We start from the raw sequence: 23,006 nt of genomic DNA, 5'->3' as shown, positions 1-23,006 counted from the left end.
ACATTATTAAAAAATTCCCAGTGGTCTCTTTCAGCATGATAATGCACCCTGCCACACTGCAAATATTGTTCAGGAATGGTTTGTTGAACATGACAATAAGTTCAAGGTTGAGCATCTATGGGATGTGCCGGACCAACAAGTCCGATCCATGGAGGCCTCATCTCGCAACTTTACAGGACTTAAAGGATCTGCTGCTAATGTCTTTGTGCCAGATGCCACAGGACACCTTCAGAGGTCTTGTGAAGTCCATGCCTTGATTGGGTCAGAGCTTTTTTGGTAGTATGACGGAGACCTACACAATATTAGCCAGGTGATTTTAACCATTTTGCACATACGAACAAACCGGTGTGATCTGCATTCGTGCTGATGTTTACCAGCAAAATTGGTTGTCATAATGACTGGAGCGGTTGTGATCATGAACCAGCTGCTCAAATAGTCTGTTCAACATCACAATATATTTAATTTTATAACAATCACTACATAAAATCACACTGTTTAGATGCAGCGATGTGGCCATGTTTTCTGATGTCAAAGAATATACACTCCACTCTAGCCTTCTCCCATTTTGTCTATCACAACCACTTTCCACATTAGGCACCATATCTTTTTATTTATTTATTTCTGCTTGTTATAACTGCATCTGGGATTTTATTCATTTTGGACTCTTAGCCTCTGTCTGTGCCCATTGTAGTAAGGAAAAGCAAAGATTTCCTATAAATCAATTTTTAAAACTTTCGGCTGATTAATCCGTTATCGGCCTATTCGACCTCCTTTGTTCTCCCTACACTCACACACTACTTATATTTTTACAATTAAATTATATTGTTCATGTACTCATCAACAACTTTTAAATCAATAACATCTTTAATAATCCCATAAAGGATTGCTACGTATGAATAATTTGCTTTTGCATGGCCTGCTTTGTATTTTCATTCCTCCTGGTTGCTCTCACATGTAAATAAATAAAGGCAGTTCTTCCCACTGATAGTAAATGTATCGACTAGTGTTGCATGGCATACTGGTGATGCAGTACTCATTCTTCAGAATACTGGCTGTACCAGTGTTTTTCAAATGGTAGTACCATATTTACGGTACTCCATAATTACAATGTTTGTACAGAATTTGATTCCCAGATAATAGTGGTATTCAGCTGAACTTGGTTGTGCTTTGGCATTGATTCTCACTGTGATTACAGTATGTATCTGAGGCCATTGCTGGAACAGGGGCTGTTCATACAGAATGCTAGATGAAACGCAACAGAAAGGAACAAAGCAGGGATATCGAGAGACACTTGGAAAGTGTCTCGCGAGATTATTGTAAACAGCCCACTGCAAACACTTGCAGTGGGCTGTACTGCTTGTACTTCGCTTCAAACCTTTCGAACTGTGATGGCGCAATGGATAAGATACATGTCTTTGGTGTGAGAGACCCGGGTTTGAATCCACTGTCAGACACCAATGTGTCCCTGAGCAAGACACTTAACCCCTAGTTGCTCCAGAGGCATGCGACCTCTGACATATATAGCAATTGTAAGTCGCATTGGATAAAAGCTTTATAGGGAAGTCCGAAGCTGTTTCTCTATTCGTCATCCCATGTAAGCATGACTGTTTTCATGCTATTCTGTTTGTATACTGTTATACATGTATATCTTTGGATTGCCAGATTGGCATTAATCCCATTGTTGACCATATTGGAAGTTTGATGCACAGTACTGAAAGTAGTTGCTGAACAAAGCACTTTTAAATACATTTCTGATCCTGATCTTTCCTACAGTTGTCTGACTGGATCTTCATTCATTTGGTCTATGCATAGATTATTGAATGTGCTTGCATTTATCTGTGTCTGAAATGACATGGAAAACACTATCAGACCCTGAATAACATTTTCTTGGGGGAGAACCCCCAAACCCAGCTCAAGGCTATTTGGCAGCCACATTTACCCATAATTTAGATCAAGTATGATGAATACTTTAACTTTTGTGTATTTGTGGGCTTCTGTAATGTCCTGGGGCTGTCTTCCATGTCTTTTTCAAACTGCTATGAGGGGCCAGAATTTAGAAATTACCTGAAGTACCTTAAAAGCTGATAGTTTATACATAGTCAACCATGTCAGGGTTGTAAGGTGAATCAGCACTTGGTATAAAAGTTTTCGCGTCCCTTTGACCTGTTTTGAGCGTGGCTCTGGTGAGTTGTACCACAACACATCATTCTGTGTTGTTGCGCTGAACATTTTCCTGTTTTTTTTTTTGTTGAGGTAAAGTCTTAAATTTTCCTTTTAGAGGACTTAAAAAGGTCTTAAAAGTTATTAAATTTGCTGTTAAAAAATGTGCAGATACCCTGGTTTAGTGATACTTTCGCTGGTATTATAACACAAGACATTAAAGGGTTTATTCGCCTAAAAAATAAAATTATTCCATAATTTACTCACCCTCAAGCCATCCTAGTTGTAAATGACTTTCAGCCAAACACAATCGGAAATTGCGTCCACGCATTCACTGGCTTCCTCTATCCTCTGTGCTTCCGCGTTCATCACCTCTCTCCAGAGATTGCACTACACCTACGTCATACACCAGAACTGACACTCTCGATGGCCGTTACCGGAAGCCAGTGATTATAGTATATAAAGTTATAAATATGGATATTTGTCTTACAGAAATGCATTGCTTCACTTCAGAAGGCCTTTATTAACCCCCCTGGAGCCGTATGGATTACTTTTTTGATGGATGGACTTACTTTTTTTGGGCTTCAAAATCTAAGGTACCATTCACTCCCGTTATAAATCTTGGAAGAGCCAGGATATTTTTTTAACATGCCTCCGATTGTGTTTGGCTGAAAGAAAGTCATATACAACTATGATGGTTTGAGGGTGAGTAAATTATGGGCTGATTTAAATTTTTGGGTGAATTAACCCTTTAAGGGATCGTGATGGTTATCTTGTGATTCAGTTCGATATACAAAATGTTCACGATTTGATATAATAAACTTCAATGACAAAGTATGGCAGAAAATATACTTTCAAAATGTATTTATTTGTTCGCAAAATGCTAATTAATTTCTCATCAGAATCAAGTTCTTTAAAGGGGTCATGACATGAGGAATACATTTTCCATTTGACATTAAAGGTCATTGTACTGTAAAATCATAATGTAAGTTTCAGAACTGAAAACCACCTCCTTAATAGAAAGTGTTTATTTAAATCAGGTTGTGGAAACGGGCCGTTTGGAATTTGTGACGTCACAAGGACCAAATAAATCTGCTAATGACTGTCTCTTCAGCAAGACATCAATGCCTATTTTTCATCATTGTACCATTGGCCCCACCCACTGGTGCTCACTACTCAATTACACAGGTGAAGAGGAAAGACATGGGCCTGTCATGGGAGATTCATCTACAGTAAAGGGGACTTACACAGGACACCTTCATGTGCCTATCTGGATTTAAATGTTTTTCTACACTGGATGAACGGCTTTGACCGCTATCGTGCATCTTGTGCCGCTTTTAAAAGATGCGATATCAAGTTCGAACTCTATATAGTAGTCCTCCATTGTGTTTCATTCTGCTGCGCTGTTTCCTGTTGTTTTAAAGGCATTTTTGCACACATCTGTACTATTTCTAATTGTTGGTCTTTTGTAAACTTGGACTAGATGGACGTCTATTCGTTTCAATAGGTTTCTGGCGACGTGTGTCATGTTTCAATAGTGGTACATGTGCACGTTTTAAAAATGCATCTCATTCGGCTGCAGCCATTGACTGGGAGAAACGCATGCAGTGCTGTGTGTAAACAAACACAGAAGTTGCGAATTGTCGCTCCTGTGAAGACCAGCGTTTGGCCTGTTGAAGCACCCAACATCACCATGGACTGCATTACATTTGCATATTCAGAACATTTCAGTGAGGATTGTGTGTTTTTGGCTCATGTCAGAGCCGATTGCTTGTGATCAAGTCACAATACGATTCAAGCTTTGCAAAGGAACTGAAAGTTGCAGCAGTTAAACACTACAAGACCCGTGAGTACGGTTTACGGGTAACAGTTTAATTCACGAATGTTTCAGATGTCATGACCATTTGATAGTTGCTGTGCTTGTGTGAACATTTTGATACATTCAGATGAAATGTTAACCCTGAAATATAATTTTATAAATTGTTCATTTTCTTTCAATAAAGTTTAAAATATGGCTGTGTTTGAGGGACTGCAGGATGTTAGCCAATCTGAATAGTGGGCATTACAATGAAGTCTTAAAGGGCCAGATAGCTTCAAACCGAGCTTTGAGACAGAGGACCAGAGACAGGGTGAAAAAATATATATTATTAAATTATGACCGTTTTGGTGCAAAAAACGTTGCTGATTTTATAAGTGGACCTCGGGGAAGATAATAAAAATAAAAAATAAAAATGAGTGTCATGGCCCCTTTGACACAATATGCTCAGTTTATTCTCCTATACCTTTCACTATAAGAAAAGATCACAAACAAGTTAACCTTCAAAAATAGTGGGCTACACCCTCACAAAAAATCGAGAGTTCTGGCCAACTTGGTGCAAGAACTCATTATATTTGCATGCAAATGAGCTTGTAATTCTGTGCAAATGTTTGCCAGAAGTTTGCAGCTCTTCGCCAGTAGTGGTATGCTGTAGGTTCACTTTTTTGCAACAATGTACAATTTGCCGCAAAACTCATTTGCATGTGAAAATGATCAGTGGCGAGTTTGCGGCAAATTTAGCATGAAATGTTTTTGTAAGGACATTTCAGGCTGAGCCTGTCCTGAAGAAGTATTTGAAAGTGTATATTTGTTTTGTAATATTTTGATCTCATCACATTTAACTTTTAAAAAAATATATAAATTCTACATTCTATTAATTAATAGTATATCATCATTTTGTGTATATATAATAATTTACCAAAATTACATTAATTTGCATAAACACTTTAATGTTACTGTCACTTTAATGTGCATCTCTTAGACTCTCATAGGTGTTTCTGCTCATAAATTAATATGATAGAAGTCTCGTTGTTGTAGCTCATTTGTTCAAATTAATATTTATTTTACATTTTTTTTATCTGACTAATGAACAAAGGATGTTAAGATACATTATTCAATTGAAGTGTAGTGGGGGATCTCATCTTTGATGGACACACAATAGACAGAAGAAATGGTCCATTTTAATCTCCAGCACTTTTTAACAAATCAAGGATATTTTCTAGGTATTCCAGTACTTTTCTAAAAGCTTAACTCAAGGACTTTAATCTTGGATCTTGTACGAACCCTGTAAACTTTGTAGAAAGCACAAATGGGAGAGGTTGTTTGACGGGTCATTTATGATCACACGGACAGAAAACAATGTTCCAATCTTTGAAATCTAGAGTTTTACCTTGATATGGTTCATGTTTTTATGGTTCACCATATATTGAAATTTCATATATCGTTCCATAAATTGACATGTATATGGTATGTACAATCATGCAGTAACAAGCAATTCATTTTCAAAGGGGTACTATAAATTGGGTAAACTATAATATTGAGGGATTGTTGCACAGTTTTACTGAATTGTTTTCCTCTTTGGTGTCCTGACAGGTGCCCCGTTCCTTGCATTTGAGTCATTCCAGTCTGTTGGTGGATTTTCATTTGCAGACTTGGCAAAAAGTTCAGGCGAATTTGCTTTTGGCCAAAAAGGTGGGTCCTTGGTGTACATTAAATATCTTCTCACTACCGAACTAATGACCTTATTTTATTTTAAAGTGTAAGTGTTTGTCTTGGCTAATTGGCAGTCTATTATCTTTGCAAACTATTAGGTTTTCTAATTGCTGTTTTATTTGTGTAGATACTAATTTTTCATGGGCAAATGCTGGAGCAAGTGTGTTCGGATGTGCACCACCAGAGAAACAGAATGAAGGAGAAGAGGAGGACAGTGATGATGAATCGCCTAAGAATGATGATATCCACTTTGAGCCTATTGTTTCCTTGCCAGAGGTGCACTGCTCTTTATTACTATATATTTTTTCCCCATTTAGCCAGTTTGCTAACCTACTGAATTGCAAAAATACAAATAGTTTTCAAACAGCTTTCTGAATTTACCACAGTCTTCTATTGGTCAATCAGAATCCCACCCCAAACTCATGTCATTGGTTGAGTCAATGCTGTTTTGTCTGGCTGGACGGGTTGATTAAAACAGGAATTTTTATAATGCCACAAAGACTGTTTACGCTTAACGAGGAAATTAACCTACAAATGGCAAACATATGGTTGTCTCTGCATATTCAGCTGGAATAGGAGAATGTTTTTTAACACCGAGAACTTGCTGTACACACTTTGCTTTAATGAATTTGCTGCAAAATATTAAGCTTTTTTAAAAAAAATTTCTTGCCCAGTCAAATTGCAATCAGGGTTTTCATGGTCATGTGTCAGGGAATTTGAAATTGTCCATGGTAGGGCTGGGTATCGTGTTCGATACATTTTAGGCACCGACCGAATTGCCTCTAAACAATTGAGTATCGAAAAATGTCTTGTCGTTCGTGTACCAAATTTCAATACCTAAGGAGTTAATCTCTTCAACGTCAGTAATAAGTATGTAGCATGCTAGATGTGCCCAAATCTAAAAGTGCTGGTGATTGGCTGTGTTTAGGCATCAAGGAAAAACACTAGTATCAGAAAATAGTTTGAGTTCCAGGACTGAGAAAGAATGTTATAAGTAACATTGCTTCTGCATTACAGAGAAATACTAAACCGTAATAATGAGCCCGCACTGAGCAAACAGACTATGATCTCGGGATCAGTGATGGTCAGAGAGATTACCAATAGCTGATGCCTTTGACCATGTTATTGTCATGACGATATTTGGGTCGTTTTCCCAATTAATCTGTTAAATTAATATTACAAATAATTCGCCTGTAGACACAAAGACATGTGTTTGAAGGAACACTTTATTATATTAAGCACAGATGACAGAAAAGCTGTATATGCGCATGTATGACGCGCTTATACAGAGGCGTGCAGTCTCATGGAACACGTGCATCTAAGAATCTCACACTTTATTTTTTACAAGTGCTGCAAATGATTTCAGACATGTCAGTTCAGGAGGTGCTTTGATTTCAGTTTACTTTATTTCCACAGAGCAGTTTATTGTGAACGCAACTCTGCAGCCTGTAAAATAATACAAACTATATAAAATAATACAAAAACACGTTCACTTCAAACCATGATTTATATTTTAGTGATTATCATCATTATGATTATTTTTATATCTTCATTTGTGCAAGTAATTTTCTGCCTGCATGTTTAGACAGATTCTTGCCTGATGGTATACTTCACTTCAATAATAAAAACAAATACAATTAAGAAATGTATTTGATTTAAATAAAAATAATTATATATATATATATATATATATATATATATATATATATATATATATACAAAAACATAATTTTCAATGCAAAATCAATAAAGCAATAATATTCACTAATCCCTCAGCCCCGAGGTTTCTGCCATAATTGAATATATACAGTGAGGAAAATAAGTATTTGAACACCCTGCTATTTTGCAAGTTCTCCCACTTAGAAAACATGGAGGGTCTAAAATTGTCATCGTAGGTGCATGTCCACTGTGAGAGACATAATCTAAAAAAAAATCCAGAAATCACAATGTATGATTTTTTAACTATTTATTTGTATGATACAGCTGCAAATAAGTATTTGAACACCTGTCTATCAGCTAGAATTCTGACCCTCAAAGACCTGTTAGTCTGCCTTTAAAATGTCCACCTCCACTCCATTTATTATCCTAAATTAGATGCACCTATTTGAGGTCATTAGGTGCATAAAGACACCTGTCCACCCCATACAATCAGTAAGAATCCAACTACTAACATGACCAAGACCAAAGAGCTGTCCAAAGACACTAGAGACAAAATTGTACACCTCCACAAGGCTGGAAAGGGCTACGGGAAATTGCCAAGCAGCTTGGTGAAAAAAGGTCCACTGTTGGAGCAATCATTAGAAAATGGAAGAAGCTAAACATGACTGTCAATCTCCCTCGGACTGGGGCTCCATGCAAGATCTCACCTCGTGTGGTCTCAATGATCCTAAGAAAGGTGAGAAATAAGCCCAGAACTACACGGGAGGAGCTGATCAATGACCTGAAAAGAGCTGGGACCACCGTTTCCAAGGTTACTGTTGGTAATACACTAAGACGTCATGGTTTGAAATCATGCATGTCACGGAAGGTTCCCCTGCTTAAACCAGCACATGTCAAGGCCCGTCTTAAGTTTGCCAATGACCATTTGGATGATCCAGAGGAGTCATGGGAGAAAGTCATGTGGTCAGATGAGACCAAAATAGAACTTTTTGGTCATAATTCCACTAACCGTGTTTGGAGGAAGAAGAATGATGAGTACCATCCCAAGAACACCATCCCTACTGTGAAGCATGGGGGTGGTAGCATCATGCTTTGGGGGTGTTTTTCTGCACATGGGACAGGGCTGACTGCACTGTATTAAGGAGAGGATGACCGGGGCCATGTATTGCGAGATTTTGGGGAACAACCTCCTTCCCTCAGTTAGAGCATTGAAGATGGGTCGAGGCTGGGTCTTCCAACATGACAATGACCCGAAGCACACAGCCAGGATAACCAAGGAGTGGCTCTGTAAGAAGCATATCAAGGTTCTGGCGTGGCCTAGCCAGTCTCCAGACCTAAACCCAATAGAGAATCTTTGGAGGGAGCTCAAACTCCGTGTTTCTCAGCGACAGCCCAGAAACCTGACTGATCTAGAGAAGATCTGTGTGGAGGAGTGGGCCAAAATCCCTCCTGCAGTGTGTGCAAACCTGGTGAAAAACTACAGGAAACGTTTGACCTCTGTAATTGCAAACAAATGCTACTGTACCAAATATTAACATTGATTTTCTCAGGTGTTCAAATACTTATTTGCAGCTGTATCATACAAATAAATAGTTAAAAAATCATACATTGTGATTTCTGGATTTTTTTTTTAGATTATGTCTCTCACAGTGGACATGCACCTACGATGACAATTTCAGACCCCTCCATGATTTCTAAGTGGGAGAACTTGCAAAATAGCAGGGTGTTCAAATACTTATTTTCCTCACTGTATATATACACTCACCTAAAGGATTATTAGGAACACCTGTTCAATTTCTCATTAATGCAATTATCTAATCAACCAATCACATGGCAGTTGCTTCAATGCATTTAGAGGTGTGGTCCTGGTCAAGACAATCTCCTGAACTCCAAACTGAATGTCAGAATGGGAAAGAAAGGTGATTTAAGCCATTTTGAGCGTGGCATGGTTGTTGGTGCCAGACGGGCCGGTCTGAGTATTTCACAATCTGCTCAGTTACTGGGATTTTCACGCACAACCATTTCTAGGGTTTACAAAGAATGGTGTGAAAAGAATGGTAATTAAAATCATAGCATCTGCACTCTAATCTCAGCTCGGATTTAAAACAACAGTTAACCAAAGTGTCACAGTAATACATTTGAAAACTTAACATTTCAAAATGACCACATACACAAACACCAGTAATCTAAAATACAAACACTCAAACTGTGTGCTACATTTCATTCATCAGACTTAAAGTCCAGTTAAAGAGATGAAATTTCAGACGTGACTTAAGTCTTCAATAATCACACTGCGCAGTGTCGCAAACTGTTTATCCAGAAAAGTGAAGCATACGGCAAAAACACGTCATAATAAAAGCACGATTCAAAATAAAATCTAGATGCCTGAAATTGAATACAAATATATTACAACTTTATTGTGAAATGTAATTTTCTGTATAATAATAATTAACCAAAGTATCACAAGCAAGACATCTGTTGAAATAAAAGTTTGGCAAAAAAAAAAAAGCAATGGCATGTTAATTTTATTTTCACTTGTTAAGTTTTAAGAATTTATTGATTAGACACCATTTTGATTAAATTAAACTTTAAAAAAAAAATTTGGGAAAATAATAATTATTATTAAAATAATTTTAAATAACTAAACTGGTGTGTTTAATAGCACATTGTCATATTAGCATATTTTTGCTGTGGTATCGAAATTGATATCGAGAACCGTGAAATTTAACGGGTATCGGTACCGACTACTGAAATTGTGTACTGGCACAACACTACTCCATACCCCATAATTAGTGGTGTACCTATCAGGAAATTTGAGGCCGATACCGATCTCCAATTTTTTAACGCTAAGATCGGCCGATACTGAAAGATAAAAAAAAAATTAAATGCCTTTTGCCACAGTTTTGCAAGTTATATGCTGCAGTTATACATGTTTATGCACCACACAGTAAAATAACGGTAACACTTTACAAAAAGATTGCATTTGTTTACATTAACAACATTACTGCAGTTAATGTGAACAGTTAGATATCAAAGCGTGAACATATTGTATATCGAACCGAATCGCGAGATGACCATCCCTAGTTGTCACGATCCCTTAAAGGGTTAGTTCACCCAAAAATGAAAATTAGTCAATAATTTACTCGCCCTCAAGTCATTCTAGTTGTATATTACATTCTTCTTTCAGCCAAACATGAGAGTCTCAGTTCGGGCTAATGACCTAGGTGTAGTGTAAGCTCCGGTAAGAAGTGACAAACGCGGAAGCACAGAGGATAGAGGAAGCCAGTGAATGCATGGATGCAATTTCTGATTGTGTTAAGCTGAAAGTCATTTACAACTAGGATGGCTTTAAGATGAGTAAATTATGGGATAACTTTCATTTTTGGGTGAATAAACCCTTTAATGTCTTGTGTTATGATAACAGCGAAAGTATCACGAAACAGAACTATCACAATATCATGTCATTTAAATAACGGCTGAATGAGTAGTTTTAGGTGCTTTTTTTTTTTTTTTTTGCAAATTCCAAGTAGGCTTTCATGCGTCTTGCACTGAGGAGAGGCTTCCATCTGGCCACTCTGACATAAAGCCCAGATCAGTGGAGTGCTGCAGTGATGTTTATCCTTCTGCAAGTTTCTCCCATCTCCACACGTGATCTCTGGAGCTCAACCAGAGTGAACATCAGGTTCTTTGTCACCTCTCTTACTAAGGCCCTTCTCCCCCGATTGCTCAGTTTGGCTGGGCAGCGAGCTCTAGGAAGAGACCTGGTTGTTCCAAACTTCCATTTTAGAGTGATGAAGGCCACTTTGGGATGCAGAAGAAATTGATTTGTAGCCTTCCCCAGATCTATGCCTTGACACCAGCCTGTCTCCGAGCTCTGCAGGCACTTCCTTTGACCTCATGGCTCTGCTTTTGCTCTGATATGCATTTTCAGCTGTGAAACCTTATGTAGACAGGTGTGTGACTTTCCAAATCATGTCCAATAAATTGAATTTGCCATAGTGGACTCCAGTCATAGTGTAGAAAACTCAAAGATGATCCAGATAAATGGGATGCTCCTGTGCTAAGTTTCAAGTATCATAGCAAAGGGTCTGAATACTTATGTTAATGTAATATAGCAAAGTAATAACAAATCTCATTTTTGCCTTGTCATTATGGGGAATGGAGTGTAGATTGTTGTGAGAATTATTTATTTTTTATTTAAAGCATTTTAGCATAAGGCTGTGACAACAAAAATGTGGTCTGAATACTTTATGAATGCACTATATTTTGTGTTTTGTTCTGTTTTTATAAGAATCAGTAAAGAATGTCAATCATAAAAACAAGATTGACACCTGACATGCAAATGGAAATATTTATAAAACAATCTGTAAAATAATTTCTAAATTCTCCATATTTGAAATCATGAATGATTGGAAATGTCATGAAAATTGATTGGTAAAGCAGTGTAATACAGTTAAATGATGGAGCTGTTGGATTTGTGGGTGTGCATCTGCAGGTTGAGGTGAAGTCTGGTGAGGAGGATGAGGAGATCCTGTTCAAGGAAAGGACTAAGCTCTACCGCTGGGACCGTGAGCTCAACCAGTGGAAAGAGCGTGGTGTAGGAGACATAAAGATCCTCTTCCATCCTGTGAAGAAATGCTACCGTGTGCTTATGCGACGAGATCAGGTGCTGAAAGTGTGTGCCAACCACCCCATCACCAAGAATATTGAGCTCAAGCCCATGAACACTTCGACCAATGCGTTGGTATGGACCGCTACCGACTATACAGGTACAAAGCAGTCCAACTCACAATAATATTCACAAGGAGAGTTTACACAGAAATTTAGATTCTCTCATGCTTTGTGTGCTGTTGTTTTTCTGTGGAACACAAAAATCCAATTTAAGAATATTTCCACAACTCTTTTCCTTAACTTTATTTATTATTTTAATTGATTTTTTTTTTTTTTTTTCATTGAATTTAAAAAATAAAGGCCATTCAAGTAGTCCATATGACTCATGTGGCAAATGTAGTCATCCGATGGACTTGTATGAGGAACGGACTCAAAGTTTAGTAGCTATTCACTGAAAATCCACCAGGGAAAATTATGGAATTTAGAATTGTTTTCCAGGCCTGGAAATGTCATGGAAAAACAACTTAAAGTCATGGAATTTTCGAATCCGTTATTTATGCAATACAAGTTCGACAGCTCTAACAGTTAACTCCCAGCTTTATATATGATGTTGAAATTGAGTTTTTAGTTTCTAACTGTGACTGTTACCTCCCAGCTGTATCTTTTAACACAACACAATACAACCCCAATTCTAAAAAAGTTGGGAAAGTGTGCAAAATGCCAATAAAAACAAAAAGGAGAAATTTTTAAATGTACTTTGACTTATATTCAAACAAAAACAGTATAACGACCACCTAATCAACAACATTGCTTTTTGTTGATGTACCTTTTCTGAAATTGATGACTGCAACAATTTCTACAAAAGTTGAGATGGGCAATTTAGGACTTATAACAATCTGATGAGTTGAAATATCACAGTGATGTGAAACAGGTGAGGCAATCGTGTTATAGTATTTAAGTAGCATCCAATAAAAGCCCTCAGAGCAAAGATGGGTCGAGGCTTGCCAATTTGCCAACTGATGTGTCAGTTTATAATCCAGCACTTTGAGAAGAATTTTGCCCAAATACAAATTGAAAGGATTTGAGTTATTTCACCCTCTGCAGTGCACGATATAGTTCAAAGATTCAAGGTGTCCTGTCAAATCTTGTGCGTAAAGGATAAGGCCTAAAACCACTTCTGAATGAGTGTGATCTTCAATCCCTCAGACGTCACAGTGTTAAAAACCATCATTTGTCTTTAATGGATATCATGACATGGGCTCAGGAATACTTACCGTAATTTCCGGACTATTGAGCGCACCTGAATATAAGCCGCACCCACTGATTTTTAAATAAAATATTATTTTAAACATAAATAAGCCGCACCTGTCTATAAGCGCAGGTGCCTACCGTACATTGAAACTTTACTCAGGGCTTTAACGAAACACGGCTTGTAACAAAAATAAATAGGCTTTAACGAAACACGGTGTGGCAGCGGGCGTGGTCAAGCGCCCGTCCGAGAGAAAAGCGGTAAGAGCGCTTACACCTGAGCTAAATTATGTCTAATTTGTCACCGTGTGACAGTTTTCCCCAAGAAGGACACGTGAAGCAGGGCACTTGAAATTAGACACAGCTTTTCTCTCCCGGACGGGCGCTTGACCACGCCCCCGCTGCCACACACGGCTTGTAATAAAACATTTGCAGTAAACAGTAGCCTACCAAGAAAGTCATTGGTCACTATCTTCCTCGTCCTGTGCACTGAAACCACTGAAGTCATCTCCTTCGGTGTCGGAGTTGAATAGCCTCAGATTTAGTTGTCTTTTTGCACTGAGTCAATTCCTCACGCTGCTGTTTCCAACGTCTTATCATCGACTCATTAAGACCAAGCTCCCGTGCAGCAGATCTATTTGCTTTTCCAACAGCCAGATCAATCGCCTTCAACTTGAAAGCAGCATCATATGCTTTTCTCCGTGTCTTGAGGGTGACAAAATTACTACCGTAACCAGAATGATGGGAAGTTTGAGCGCGCTCGATTTAATCTAAACAGTAAACAAAAAAAGTTGTTTTGACCTTAACCCGTTCGGCAATTTCATTGGTCTAATGAAAGCTTCACGCTGCCAAAAAAACTGAGCACGTCACCGAATGTTTTTTTTTTTTTTTTTTTATAAAATTTGAAAGCGGGAAAAATCCATATATTAGCCGCGTCATTGTATAAGCCGCGAGGTTCAAAGCGTGGGGAAAAAGTTGCGGCTTATAGTCCGGAAATTACGGTAAGTAGATATTTGGTAGATATGAACAAATCATTGCACAACAAATGCTGTGATCCAGACGCTGTCTTTTCCAAGAATGTCCTGCTTTTTCCAGCAGGACAACGGCAAACCACATACTGCCTTGATTACAAGTGCATGTCTGTGTAATCAGAGAGTGCAGGTGTTAGATTGGCCTGTAGTCCTGAGCTGTCTTTAACTGAGAATGTGTGGCGCATTATGAATACGCCACGAAGGCCCCATACAATTGTGCAGATGTAGACCTGCATAATGGATGTATGGGGGAAAATTCTGCTTGCTAAACTTGTCTTCATTGCCCAAAAACCTGTGGTGTTGGAAGAAATGGTGATATTACACAGTGGTAAACACACAAATGTTCCAACTTCTTTTTTTTTTTCTTTTTTTTGAGCATATTGCAGTTATCTGATTTGAAATTGGTGTATATATTAAACAAATTCACAAGGATAAATATCAAATAATGTGTTCTTGTAGAGCTTTCAATGTAGCACAGAGTGAATATAATTTGCTAATCACTCCTTTTGTTTTTATTAGCATTTTTCATACGGTCCCAACTTTTTTGGAATTGGGGTTGTACTATTTTTTTAGGATTTATACATGTTATTTTACAGGCTGTTATTAGTCACTCATTTTGTGGTAATGTATAAGGAGTATGATTTGACTTATTCAAACAGTGATGAATATTTTAAAATGCTACAGTAGAAGTTGAGTTTTGGAAGTTTGGTCATGCAAAAACAAAATCAAGATTTACTAATCCTAACTTAAATAATTAGGGTCTGTTCCTTACACAATTATTGTTTGACTTTGATTATAGCACACATGATAACAACAACACATTGTTGTTTTTGTCATGTTTAGTGTGACAGACGTGGTCACTATAAATTGTTTTCGGAAAGAGCTGTTTAAAGGAGTATTTAGGATTCTAATTTTGCATTTCATATAAGTCATATGTCTTTGGAACAACATGAGTGAATAAATTATAACCACATTTTCATTTTGGGGTGAAATATACCTTTAATGTGGATGTTTGCCAACTGCTGCATTTATTTCTATTCCTCACCAACAGAGGGAGGTGCTAAAATTGAGCAGCTTGCCGCCAAGTTTAAAACTCCTGAACTGGCCGAGACCTTCAGAAAAACTTTCACAAACTGTCAAAGTCGCATGTCTCAGGTGGACTCATCTCAGATGTCCATAGCTGAAGGACTTTCACAAGACACCAACCCTGTGGTGTTCTTAAACATCGCTGTAGATGATGAACCAATAGGAAGGATCACAATGGTGCTGTTCTCTCACATCGTTCCTAAAACAGCAGAAAACTTCCGGGCTCTGTGCACTGGAGAAAAGGGCTTTGGATTCCAAAATTCCATTTTCCACAGGATCATCCCTGACTTCATGTGTCAGGTGAGTATATATTGTCCATGTGTTACATGGATTTCCATCCACATATTTTGGGGAAATTGCACAAATGCTAGATGGAAACACCAAGATGCCAATAAAATGCACATAATAAATGTATATGCTCGCTTAAGGTGGACACATTTTGTATTATATAAAACGTGTGCAGAAACTATGATGGAAACGCATTTATCAAATAGATTCTTCTTGAATTTACAAAGGATTATAGATGCACATCAGAAAAGTCATGTGACTTTGCCTCAAGCCATCTTTATACATAAGTCGCTCAGAGAATACCATCGTCATCACATTTCAAATGTTGCTCAGGTTATTCTGAAATGCCACAGCCAGTTATCAAAATGATTGTCTGCTATTACCTCCCTAAAATGTCTGACACGCTTTTCCTCCACACATAAGGCATCTGCTGCTTAATGTTAGCAAACATTAGTTTTGTCTGAGCGCTCTAAACCCCAAGTAAGCATGATTTATTAACGATATAAAGACACTAGGGATGTGCATGGATAGTCAACATTTGGCTAACTATTCGACGCTGCACTATTAGGTTATTCTACACGTGCAATACAGGTCTGCGACCTGACACAAGCTTGACTATTTCTGACAAACCAGCAGGTTTTTAGTCAGTTATAGGATAGGGCAAGAGTATAGGGTGTGTTAGGGGCTGTTCAATCATGCTTTTGTGTGCATCTGTGCTGTTTTTCTGTTATAGATCAGTGATGCTAATATGCGCTGAATGGTTGTCTTTGACTGTTGCGCTGGCTGAATCTACCTTTTTTTTTTCTTTCAGCACCTCTCGCAGGAAAGACGCATTTTTTAGACAGAGTAAAATTAATGACTTATATTTTTATTACTTGTTGTTTCATATATTGTGCTGCGTTCTGAAGTAGAGTACTGTTAAATGGCTGTTACACCATTAAACATGATTACAGTTTGTTTTTCACCGAGCAAATTTTCAGTGCTTGATAAACCGTAAGAGTGTTTTCCCTTTTGTTCTGGTGTTCATATTTAGTACAATAATTAGACAAGTTCAGTGTATTCATTTAAAATCAAAGCACCTTGAAGAGGCTGTATGACTCCACGGACATGATATATTTGCGTTCGCTGCCTCACAGTTGTGTGAACCTGCCGGTGCAGAGCGCATATACAGTGAAAGTTTCATTACTTTTGTTTGACTTTAATGCTACATTTTATCATTTGAAGATGTACACCAATCAGTCACAACATTAAAACCACCTCCCAAGTATTGTGTATGTCCCCCTTGTGCCGCCAAAACAGCTCTGACCCATCAAGGCATGGACTTAAGAAGACCTCTGAAGGTGTCCTGTGGTATCTGGCACCAAGACATTAGCAGCAGATCCTTTAAGTCCTGTAAATTGCGAGGTGGGGCCTCCATGGATCGGACTTGTTTGTCCAGCACATCCCATAGATGCTCAAACGGATTGAGATTTGGAGGCTAAGTTAACATCTTGAACTCTTTGTCATGTTCCTCAAACCATTCCTGAATAATTTTTGCAGTGTGGCAAGGTGCATTATCCTGCTGAAAGAGGCCACAGCCATCAGGGAATAATTTTGCCATGGAGTACATGGTCTTCAACAAACTTTAGGTAGGTGATACGTGTCAAAGTAACATTGACATGAATGCCAGGACCCAAGGTTTCCCAGTAGAACACTGCCCCCAGAGTATCTCACATCATCCCCGGCCTGCCTCCTTCCCACAGTGCCTCCTGCTGCCATCCCCCTCTCCCCCCAGGTATACAACGCACCCTGCCGTCCACATGATCTTAAAGCATGATTCATCAGAACAGGCCACCTTCCATTTGCTCCATTGCCATTTCAGCAATTCGTGCTACAGTAGCTCTTCTGTGGGATCGGACCAGATGGGCTAGCCTTCGCTCCCCACGAGCATCAATGTGCCTCGGGTGCCCATGAACTTATCGCCAGTTCACCAGTTGTCTTTCCTTGGACAACTTTTGGTGGGTATCAACCAAAGCATACCGGGAACACCCCACAAGACCTGCTGTTTTGGAGATGCCCTGACCCAGTCGACTAGACATCACAATTTAGCCCTTGTCAAAGTCGCTCAGATCCTTGCGCTTGTCCATTTTTCCTGCTTTCAACACATTAAATTCAAGAACTGACTGTTCACTTGCTGCCTAATATATCCCACCCCTTGACAGGTGCCACAGTAACGAGATAACAGATGTTATTCACTTCACCTGTCAGTGCTTTTAATGTTGTGGCTGATCATGTATTATGCCATTTAGACATAGCTCACTTTATTTGCGGTTGTTTTAAATAGTGTTTAAGGAAATTCCATTACAGTAAACATCCTTTATTCCCACGTCCCAACTCCAGACGTGGGAATAAAGTTTTGGTGACCAGAATCCCTCATACTGTCTGACACATAAAAAAAACACAAGAAAATGATTCTCAAGCTATCATAACACAAGTGTTTTAATAGAACACATAAAATATAAATATTATGATTATTCAGATTGCATAGCTCTTTAGTTTACCTTCATATTCTATTTTAAAGTTAGTGCTGTTTTGGAATTGCTTTCTTAGCATTTTTGAGTTTGATCAATCAAACGGCACTAAATATTTTTATGCATTCAACAACACTGAGACAGCTAATGCCAGATATCTGACAGCTACAGATCAATGTTTTATATTGAATATTATTCACAATATAATCGTGGTGATTTTGCTTATGGAATATAGTGATTATCGTAATGATTTTTATGCAACTTTTATTTGGCCACTTAATTCCTAAAAAGCCCAGGGCCTAGAAGTTAGACTGATTTCGTGATCTTTCAGTGCCACACAAACAAAATAACATAAAAATCACGGTATTGTGATTGTTAAACCATAAAAAGTTACAACTTGATTAAACTTCTACATGTCTGTGTGAACGGGTGACACGTATTAGTACTTAAACTGTATTCAATATTATACTATTGTATAAAACAAATGGAATCCTCAGAATGACAACAACAGTAGTAATTATGAACACCCTGCTCATTCACAAAAATATACTGTCAATCGATTCAAATTTTCAAACAAGTTGTGATGTGGTTATTAAATAATTGCACATCAATATTTGCTGATAAAGATAATTTAAATATATAAATACAATCATTCAGATTATTAAAATATATTTAGTTATTGTGGTAAACAATTTGCATTGATTAGACTTGTGGCCACATATATATTTATGGAGAAAAAAAAAAAAGTATTATATTGGCAATTTAGACAGTTAGACAATTTCACAGGATGCACATTAAATTGTCTGTGCCATTTCAAATGTTTATTCAGTGTACACAAGATGGACACTCTTGGAGCATTTCACATTGCTTGCGTTGTGCTTCATTGTCTCGCACCAGAAGTGCACATTTTAAGACGACGTGTCAAGGAAAAGCAGATTGAAGCTTTAGAAACATCTCAAGGTCCCTGCATTCTTTTGTGCTCTGCCCAATTGTCTTTGAAACCAAAGCGCAAAAGCTTTTTAGAGAATTACGGGTGCAATGATGAATTGCTTGGATTTGTTTTTAAAAACGTTAATTTAGTGCACTTGATGTAAAAGTCAATAATAATCCGTGCCCCCTAAATTCTGTTAAAACCCTTGATGTTTTTGCATTCTGCAGTCAGAAGGGGCAGCCTCAGCTTTAGCTATACTGTCAATGTGTCTAGTCAGTCACAAAACAATGACAGTTGGCCAAAGTGCTGTACAAAATCAATTATTACAAAACTCATAGCAAAGGACAACATGAAAGACACAATGACAATTAAAGAGTACCACTAAATCTGCATATTTCCATAAGCTACAGAAAACAAATGAGTTTTAAAGATTTAAAAACTTCAAAAGTTGGGGAAGAGCTTTATATGGGAGGTAAATTATTCCAGAGTCATAGGGCAGCAATTGAGATGGCATGGTCACCCTTCAGTTTTAGGCGTGACATGGGAACAGTCAGCTGCAGTCTATTTGATGACTATTTAGTCAAACCAACAAGAGCATATGTTCAAAGACAGTTGGGCAGAGCACAATAGAATGCAGGGATCTTGAGACAGTTTATCAAAGTTAAATCCACAGTCCTTCATTGTGTTTAACTAGATTTTTACTTAATGCATTCAAATTTAGTATTCTATTTGGCTACAATGGATGTTGGTTAAAATGCTAAGAGTTCAGCCGTTTCAGAGCAAAGGCATATTTAATCAATAAATATTGAATATTGCCAGTAGGCTAAAAAAAAAAATGTACAACTAGAGTATAAGTACATCAGAGTCTATAGTTTGAGAAATAGACACCTCACATGTCCTCAGCTGACAGCTTCATTGAATTCTACCCGCTCAACACCAGTTTCATGCACAACAGTAAAGATAAAACTCTGGTGTGCAGGCCTTATGGGAAGAATGGCAAAGAAAAAGCCACTTTTGAAACCGAAAAGACAAAAATATGTTAGTGGACAAAGAAACACAGACATTGGACAACAGATAATTGGAAGTGTGTTATGGATCTGCAAAGCTGTCATTGCTGCACGTGGAGGATTTGTTTTATTTATATATTTTCATTTAAAGCATTTCACATTTTACAAACCAAGCAAACAAACAATGCTGCCGATTTCCCCCAAACACAGTGTAGTTATGTATTTATTTGTAGCCATATCACCCAGTCCTGTTACCCAGACATTTCAAATATGTTTGGCATTTTTATAATTTTGTGGTATTTTTTTTCCCTAAGCCCTTGTTTATTTTTTATTAATAAAAATTTTTTGCTAGTTAGTTAATTGTGGTGTTTATATTTATTTTCTGCTTTCTTAGGGGGGCGATATCACCAACCAGAATGGATCAGGAGGAAAATCAATCTTTGGAGCAAAATTTGAAGATGAGAGCTTTGAAGTGAGGCACACAGGTCCAGGACTGCTGTCTATGGCCAATCTGGGAAGAGATACCAATAGCTCTCAGTTCTTCATCACCCTGAAAAAGGCAGAGCACTTAGATTTTAAACACGTTGCTTTTGGCTTTGTCAAAGATGGTATGGATGTGGTGAAGATGATGGGAGAACTGGGCACTAAGGAGGGTAAACCCAGGAAAAAGATAACCATCATAGATTGTGGACAATTGTAACACTTTACAAAATGTTTGACACTCTGCTGTTTGTCCTATCTGAGGTGTGGGATTATATTTACTGAAATGTTGTGTAAATGTACATGAGAACTTGTATATGTATTGGTTTTATTTTTGCCTCCTTTCAATGTGTGTACTAATAAAGTTGACCGCACTGGGACCCAGTGGAGTTTGGCAATAAGAATTTATTTAGGTTTGCTTTAAAATTGCATTTACATTATGACAATATTTTAATTTTAACTTGTATGTTGCTGTGTTAACTCAATGCACAATTGCTTCTAACAGTGCCCTCATGTTTAGTTTATAAGGACTACATTGATCAGGATGAATTTTTTTGGATGGTTGGGTTTCTTCATTGCATGGGCCGTTTTTTTTTTTTTATTAATGATCCTCCCCAGCACACTTGTACTCTAGTCTTGTTTTTATTAGTGACAGCTAAAATAGTTTAACAGATTTGCTGTATTTCATCTGACTTATGAGTTGCTTTACAAAACCACAACAGTTTAGTTTGCGATTTTGATTTTTTTTTTTCTTCAGACCAAGCAACTCTTGAGTGTACTTGAGCTTATTTTTTGCACTTCCATAAAATAATAAACATATGGCATCTTGCATTTCACCTCAACTCCAAATCGTGCCATTATTCATTAGAAATTGTGATTTTGAAGGTATTGGATAGTGACGCTATACTTTGTCTTTTTGCTGCAGTAGTTGGTGTTTAACAAGCTAAGATAATTTACTCACTGGCCACTTAATTAGGTACACCTGTACATCTACATTTGAAGTCAGAAGTTTACACTTTAGCCAAATACATTTAAACTCATTTTTTCACAATTACTGACATTTAATCATAGAAAACATTCCATGTCTTAAGTCAGTTAGGATTACTATATTTTAAGAATGTGAAATGTCAGAATAATAGTTTATATAACTATTAATATAATAATTTTTTCAGCCTTTATTTCTTTCATCACATTCCCAGTAGGTCAGAAGTTTACTTACACTTTGTTAGTATTTGGTAGCATTGCCTTTACATTGTTTAACTTGAGTCAAACATTTTGGGTAGCCTTCCACAAGCTTCTTACAATAAGTTGCTGGAATTTTGGCCCATTCCTCCAGTCAGAACAGGTGAGTCTGGTTTGTAGGCAGGGTTCGAATTCTGATTTCATCTTTGTGGGGGTCTCTTAAAAAAGTAGCCTATAAGCAGGTGTGGTGTGTGTGATAAATAATTGCTTAACACTGCACTTGATTCTTTTGATTTCAATGTTTATTAATACAGGAGTAGAGAAACGAGTAGACTGTCCTCTGATGATGTTTTTTGTTTTTTTGAAATAAACCCGAATTTTGCCAAAGTTGTACCTGATGTTGGTAGCAGTCTTTTTATTTTTGGTGGCATGGTTGCTGGTTCTGAACTTTACACTATTTCTAAAATATTCTAACTGATCCCCCAGCGTGAGTTATTCTAGGTGACCGTTATTTAGAACCTGTCACTTTAATGTTTCCATGGTGACGCATCATTGCTTGTCACGTTACACAGCGCAACCACAACACAGCGCTGAATGAATGATGATCTGCTTTTATGTCATTTTTCCTTTTTTTATACAAAATATTCACAAATGTATTAGCTATAACATGAAACACTTGATATTCCGATTGTCAAATATGTGCAAGTGGATGTGTTTTGTTGTTAGTTGAGCTGTATGTGCGATGGGCGGCGCCATGTTATTTTACAACACGTCAATTCCTCAACTTCTCACGAAATACATGAAAGTAAGTGGCCGGTGAACTGGGAGAAGAATAGAATAAAATGTAAAGCTACTTACACAGTGTGTATCTGATATGAAAACGTGTCTTATTGTAACGTAACGTTAATGGAAAGGATATTATTGCCGCTTCCCTAGACATCAGTGTGTATTTTACAAACTCAGAATATTTTTTTGCTAGTACTTATGTGTATTTAAATGTCTGAAACCTAAAATAAACATTATGTGGTTGAAAACACAGAACAGTTGATCTGTCTATGGTTGTGATGCATGACAGGAGCACTGAGCGTGTCTGTCTCTGGCTCAGCGCCAGCCAAAGCGCGAAAGCACGTTTGAATTTAGCAGTTGATCACGTGATGCACTGACCGTTCTAATCACACCGGTGTTGATCGATCATACGTGCAAAAGGGTTAACATAAACATTGAAGGAATATATTGAAGGAAAAAATGCTTTATTTGTAATTTAAAATAATGGTGCTGATGATT

General features: G+C 37.6%; 1 protein-coding gene across 2 annotated transcripts in view; it reads left to right on the top strand.

Annotated features, from left to right (window-relative positions):
- Window positions 1-21,291, top strand: part of ranbp2 (RAN binding protein 2) — a 73,389-nt gene extending 52,098 nt beyond the window's left edge. For both annotated transcript variants that reach the window (XM_052148995.1, XM_052148994.1), the window contains 5 exons: window positions 5,570-5,668; window positions 5,817-5,965; window positions 11,844-12,117; window positions 15,290-15,624; window positions 20,455-21,291. In XM_052148995.1, the coding sequence (XP_052004955.1) occupies window positions 5,570-5,668; window positions 5,817-5,965; window positions 11,844-12,117; window positions 15,290-15,624; window positions 20,455-20,760 (1,163 nt within the window). In that variant the 3' untranslated portion in view covers window positions 20,761-21,291. The remainder of the gene's footprint in view (window positions 1-5,569; window positions 5,669-5,816; window positions 5,966-11,843; window positions 12,118-15,289; window positions 15,625-20,454) is intronic.
- The last annotated feature ends 1,715 nt before the right edge of the window (window positions 21,292-23,006 follow it).

The sequence above is a fragment of the Xyrauchen texanus genome, chromosome 18 (assembly GCF_025860055.1).
Source record: "Xyrauchen texanus isolate HMW12.3.18 chromosome 18, RBS_HiC_50CHRs, whole genome shotgun sequence".
Taxonomy (NCBI): Eukaryota; Metazoa; Chordata; class Actinopteri; order Cypriniformes; family Catostomidae; genus Xyrauchen; species Xyrauchen texanus.
The sequence above is the reverse complement of the archived record's forward strand: the minus strand, read 5'-3'. Positions and strand labels throughout refer to the sequence as shown.